This window comes from Atta colombica, unplaced genomic scaffold, assembly GCF_001594045.1.
Source record: "Atta colombica isolate Treedump-2 unplaced genomic scaffold, Acol1.0 scaffold105, whole genome shotgun sequence".
Lineage (NCBI taxonomy): Eukaryota > Metazoa > Arthropoda > Insecta > Hymenoptera > Formicidae > Atta > Atta colombica.
In genome coordinates, this window is record NW_017259190.1 from 4418275 (window position 1) to 4423842 (window position 5568).

At 37.5% G+C, this 5568-nt stretch overlaps 2 protein-coding genes across 3 annotated transcripts in view; one reads left to right on the forward strand and one right to left on the reverse strand.

Annotated features, from left to right (window-relative positions):
* The window catches only part of LOC108688943 (ubiquilin-1), a 4289-nt gene extending 1234 nt beyond the window's left edge, over positions 1-3055 (reverse strand). Inside the window, exons 1-5 of the mRNA XM_018195507.1 lie at positions 2576-3055; positions 2175-2373; positions 1430-1718; positions 414-1064; positions 159-285 (exon numbers count right to left, since the gene is read on the reverse strand). Of these exons, the coding sequence (XP_018050996.1) occupies positions 159-285; positions 414-1064; positions 1430-1718; positions 2175-2373; positions 2576-2683 (1374 nt within the window). The 5' untranslated portion in view covers positions 2684-3055. The remainder of the gene's footprint in view (positions 1-158; positions 286-413; positions 1065-1429; positions 1719-2174; positions 2374-2575) is intronic.
* A 1791-nt stretch (positions 3056-4846) lies between these two features.
* Positions 4847-5568, forward strand: part of LOC108689187 (ubiquitin fusion degradation protein 1 homolog) — a 2840-nt gene continuing 2118 nt past the window's right edge. Inside the window, exons 1-3 of one of the 2 annotated variants that reach the window (XM_018195858.1) lie at positions 4847-5060; positions 5193-5313; positions 5381-5535. In XM_018195858.1, the coding sequence (XP_018051347.1) occupies positions 5058-5060; positions 5193-5313; positions 5381-5535 (279 nt within the window). In that variant the 5' untranslated portion in view covers positions 4847-5057. Of the gene's footprint in view, positions 5061-5180; positions 5314-5380; positions 5536-5568 lie in introns of those variants that run through there. The other variant, XM_018195850.1, reaches the window with a different exon arrangement.

The window sequence follows — 5568 nt, forward strand, 5'->3', positions numbered from 1 at the left end:
GTTATTATATATGTATATTGATATATTTGTTATATATTTAAATTAATTAAAATTAAATTAATATATAACTTTACTTTAAAAGGTTACTCTACTCCAAAATTGTCCAATTTTCTCGAGAGAAAAATTGAGTTATTTTAAAAATTAAATCATTCTCTTACCATACGTGCCATAAATTGGGAAAATGCATCTTGCTGATTGCTGTCCGATGATTGAGTAGTTGGTACACTGGAATTGGTGCCAGTCGTGTTCGGTGTTGTGGGTGCAGGTGGAACCGTAAGGCCCATACTAAAACACACATTTGTACTTATTTAATCATGCGCTATTAAAATATTAATTTGTAAAGCAAACGATATAACGAATATAAACTTAAACTTACTTTTTATATAAAGAAACTTTTTATATAAAGAACTTACTTCTCCACGAGTTCAGGAGCGACGGTGCGCAATTGTTCCATACCCCGCTGAATCTGCATAATGGCAGCTAAAGCGTCAGGGTTGGTGACGACACTCTGTATCTGCGGATTTTGCATTTGTTGTATAAAGGCGGGCATCATCGCACGCATTTGCTCTTGCATCTGCGGATTACCACGGAGAAACGGATTTGCTGCAATTACCCGGCTGGCCATCGCTGGATCAGCCGCCATTGCTTCCAATATGGATCTCGTATATGGAGCATTCAGCATGTTTCGCATCAACTGTGGATTCTCTATCATCTGTGCCGTGAGACTCTGCATACCTGGTGAATCTAGCAGACCTCTGCCTTGATTTTGTTGTACCGTACCACTGTCGTTCTGGTTTTGATTCCATGGGTTCGGCAACGGATCCCGATTTTCCTGACCTTGTTGTGGATTTTGCGAGTCCTGATTGGAACTGTTTTCCACTAGAGCGGCGAAAGGATTACGACCATTCGTTGCGGCTGCTAACATAGGCTCCTGAATATCACGATACATACGACGTAGAGCGCTATAACCACCAGGTATGCTTTCTAAATTAGACAAAGCTCGATCATGCGAACGCATCAGTTCTTGCAGCATTGACGGGTTACGTGCCAATTCCATCGTTTGTCTGAAAATTAATTTTCATAAATAACATTGTGTAATATTGCACAATTGACAAATATATAGTTTCCAAATTGTAATTTAAAATATTGACTCTGCAATTAACTTAAAAATATAAATGAAAAACATCTCAAAGTTAAGAAATATATACCGCTGGAAAAACATTGTCATTGATTTTCAATTCAATCGAAAAGTACAAAAAGAAATTTGATTAGAAATAAATCTTTGATTTGAAATTGATTGAATCTTTAAATACTGCGCAATATATGTGATTCAAGCTTGAGAGAAGGATAAGAAAGAAATATTGTAATTTGACTATTGTATGCAAATTAGCTTTTAATTAAATTTTAATTATTGTTTAAGATTACCTACCGTAAAAGTTCAGGGTTATTCAACATGTGACTGATTTCTGGGTTACGTTGCATCAATTCTTGCATTTGGGGATTGGCGGTAACCAAATTACGCATATTCTCTGGATCATTCATCAAACTCTGAACCAATGGATTATCGAGCACTTGTCGCATCGTTTCTGGATTCGAGAGCAATTCCCGTTGCATGCGTTGCTGTAAGTCTATGAAATTAGCCGAGCCTAAGCCAAGAGACTCTAATCCCATCAATCCCCCTAAGCTCCCCAAACCAAATGGACTGGCATTAACATCAGCTGTAATTTATATATAATCATCAAATATTATACACTTCTTTGTGCAATATAAATATTTATGTTTGCAAATTTAAAACTGAAATATTCTTATTAAATAATCCTTAATTGTAACTATTAATCAAATTACATTGTAATTCTAAAAAAAAAATCTAATCTAAGATTTATTGTATTGACAAATTTTTTAAGTTATAAATTAAATTTGTAAATTATTTTTGCATATTTTTTAGAAATTTTAAAAAATTTTTTACATTAAAATATTCACATGTGATCTGCAGCTCACAAAAAATTCCTTTTTTTATTCTGATAGTCGTCTACATACAGAGGTATATTAATAATAAGAATGTTTAGAGAACATAGAATACTCCATGGTCCACATTCATGTTAAATGTTCCATAGTATCGCAGCTTAATTTTATCGCTGTATTCGATTAAATTCAAGTTGTGTTCGGTAGAATACCTTGTGGTCTCGAGGCCGAGTTGGACTCCTGATTCTGAGTAGTTGCAGTGCGTGGAGCCTTAATCACCAGATGCACCGCCAGACCGTCCTTGATGTTGTGAGTACTGAGGGTCTCATGATCCTTCATGATCTTGCCGGCGAAGATGAGGCACAGCTGATCGGATTGTGCATTAAACTTCTTGGAGACTGCCTCCTTAAACTGCCGGCGTGTCCGAACGAAGAGGGAGGGGGGAGGGGGAGGGGAGGAGAGAAAAGAAAGAAACAAACACAAGATTAGAGATGCCAAACTAACCAAATCGATTTGACAGCTGATGCTTGGCGTAATGCCAAGGGGGCAGCGATTAGACCGCGAACGGCAGAGAGAAGGTTCGCTGTCGCCATCGTCATTGCCCTGCACTTACTTCTTTTATCGTCGCATTCTCCTCAATCTCGACGGTCTGCTTTTCCTTTGGGGTTTTTACGTTGACGGTGATCTTTTTCGGACCACCCTCCTGCTGGCCTTCTGCCATCTTGGATCGGTAGATGACTCGTTACTTTCGACGCTCGCGCGATACTCGGTACGCGGTACGTGGTACGCTCGCTCACGCTCGATCTATCTCGGTCTATCTCTCTTTGTCCTTTCCGCTTCTCTGTCTCTCCCCCTCGATCTCACGACCGCGGAATTGCGCACCGACGACACCGCGACACGATAGGACACGACACGACGCGACGGCGACGACACTCCCTCGCTCTCGTCCTCGCCCTCGCCACGCGATGCGATCCGCTAATCCGTTGAGTCCGTTCACCGTTGCTTACGCCCGACGCAACGGCGAGGAACTATTACAGAATATATAGTAGCGAAAAGCGAAACTCTCCCGATTCCGCTAATTTCTAGCTCCAGCGTGTACGAAATTCAACTGCGCATGCGCGAGCTAAAGCTCGTGGCACATGTATGTATACATACATCACATACAAAAACGTAAAGAGGGGAGCACAGACTATTATAATAAGGAGCCCCGCACAATAAAAGGAATAGAGAACAAGAATTTCAACCTATCAGAAATCATGTATTGTGGAATACACAGTTTCTGATAGGTTGCAATTCTCTGTTCTTTGTTCCCTATTCCTTTTATTGTACGGAGCCCCTAATGCATAACATAGACTCTTGTATAAAGCATAAGAAATTCAACCAATTAGAGTTCTTTATTTCATGGGAACAAAGGAAACAAAGAACTTGATTGATTCATTTCTTTATGCATTTGGCTGCTTTCACATACAGCGTAACTTGCGTAAGCATAAGGGGCTCCGCACAGGGAATAGAAAATAGAGAACAAAAATTTCAACCTATCAGAAATCAAGTATTGTGAAATACACAGTTATACTCATAGGTTAAAATTCTTATTTTTTGTTTTCTGTTCTCTTATTGTTCTGTTCCTTTTATTGTGCGGAACTCATAACTTGCGTCAACTAATCAAATTGTATCAAATTATAGGAGTGGTCGAGTGTCACTCTTATACGAATGCTTCGAAGCATTTGATTAAGCAAGAAAAAAAAATTTTACTATTGACCAATCAAAAAATGCTTTGAATTTAAGGAAGCCTTAAATATAAAACCTGACTATTACTCGTATTCATAATCAGGTCTTATATTTAAGGCTTCCTTAAGTACAAGGTCTGACTATGAATACGGGCATTAAGGCTTTTTCTATGCTAACTCTCGACACTCATTTTCGGCGTCAAAATAAGTCACGTGACAGTAATTGACAAATATCAAACTGACAAAAATATCAGTTTTGATCACTTGACTTATTTGACGCTGAAAATGAGTGTAGAATGTCAACATAAAAAGATATCTTTATTCTAGTTGAGACGATTTGATTAGCTGACACAAGTTACGCTGCATGTGAAAGCAGTCTTACGGCCAATATAAATGTCAATGCTATGATTATGCAGTTTGTCGTTAGTTATGTGGGTAGTCCTTAAATTTACATGATTTTAATTGATAATTAAGGGAGCTTTCCAACAAGAGACACAAATTGACACAAGAGTCATTCTGTCCTTGTTCAATAATCAGTAAGAAAGACGGAATGACTCTTGTGTCGATTTGTGCCTTTGTTGGAAAGTTTCTTAAATTTATCTTTAGATACCCTACGAATTATTTTATTGGCTGCTGACCATCTAAAAATAAATTTAAGGAAACGTTAAGTACAAGGACTGACTATGAATACGGACATAAGTAGCCTTTGTCCTCACAGAAAAAAGAATTCATAAATGAAGTGAAACATTGCGCATAATAGCAATAGTAATATTGAAAATAACCAATCAAATGTTTCCCAATACGTATTTTCCTATGTATAATAGATCTGGTTATAGCCAACTAGAATAGCCAATGAAATGTTTCCCAAATTCAAATTGCGTATCCACGCAAGTGCTTCATCTTATTTCATCATGATTTTATTCATGTTATTTATCAAATATTAAACAAGAACAAATAATATGGCTGTGTTCAGCAGAGAAAACTAATCAGCGCTTAATGATTCTTTAATATGATTGGTTCCTAAACTCAGCGAAGATCTAAAGGATCAATTATATTAAAGAATCACAACGCAGCCAATGTTCATGAAAGTCATGGTGTAAGCAAACTAGCAAGCCTTGTGAGTAGTTGTGACTTGTGACTGTGTGAGTTATGAGGGTCAGGTAGAACGCACCTGATGTCTTTGGTTCTGATCGTATTTTCGATTTCTCAAATTAAAGCCAATTGAAGAAGAAAAATAAAATTACATACAAGTTGATACAAATGTCGTGACGGTGACTCGTGACGCTCGTGACTCGTTGAAAATTCATATCGCTATAGGAAAAAATCCTATAAAGAAAAAATCGTTAAGAGAATCAACAAACTCCAAACATGGTAAGAGAACTAAAGAAATCGATGATTTTACCAAGGTAACCAGGGAAACGGCAAAAATCTTGCCAAAATTTGTTTCTCAAATGGAGAGTAATTAAGGTTAACAATTTAGCATGACACTGGATGACTTTTCAGTTTCAGTTCGGGTTTAACATGTTCCCGGAGATTCCACGGCCTTTCAACACTCAGTACAAATGCTTCTCAGTGTCGATGTTGCCTGGAACTTATCGTCAGGATGTCGAACGCGGTGGCAAGAGTGAGTACCAACTGGCAATTAGATGATAAGAAGAAGAACATTTTGCATTGATCTGTTTTTTTTTTAGTAATCATGCCACCATCTGCATTGGAACAGCTTACAAGGCTTAATATTATTTATCCAATGTTATTTAAACTAACCAACAAGAAAACAAATAGAATTACTCACTGTGGTGTACTGGAGTTTATTGCCGATGAAGGAAAAGTCTATTTGCCTTATTGGGTTAGTGAAGAAAACCTATATATATTATATATA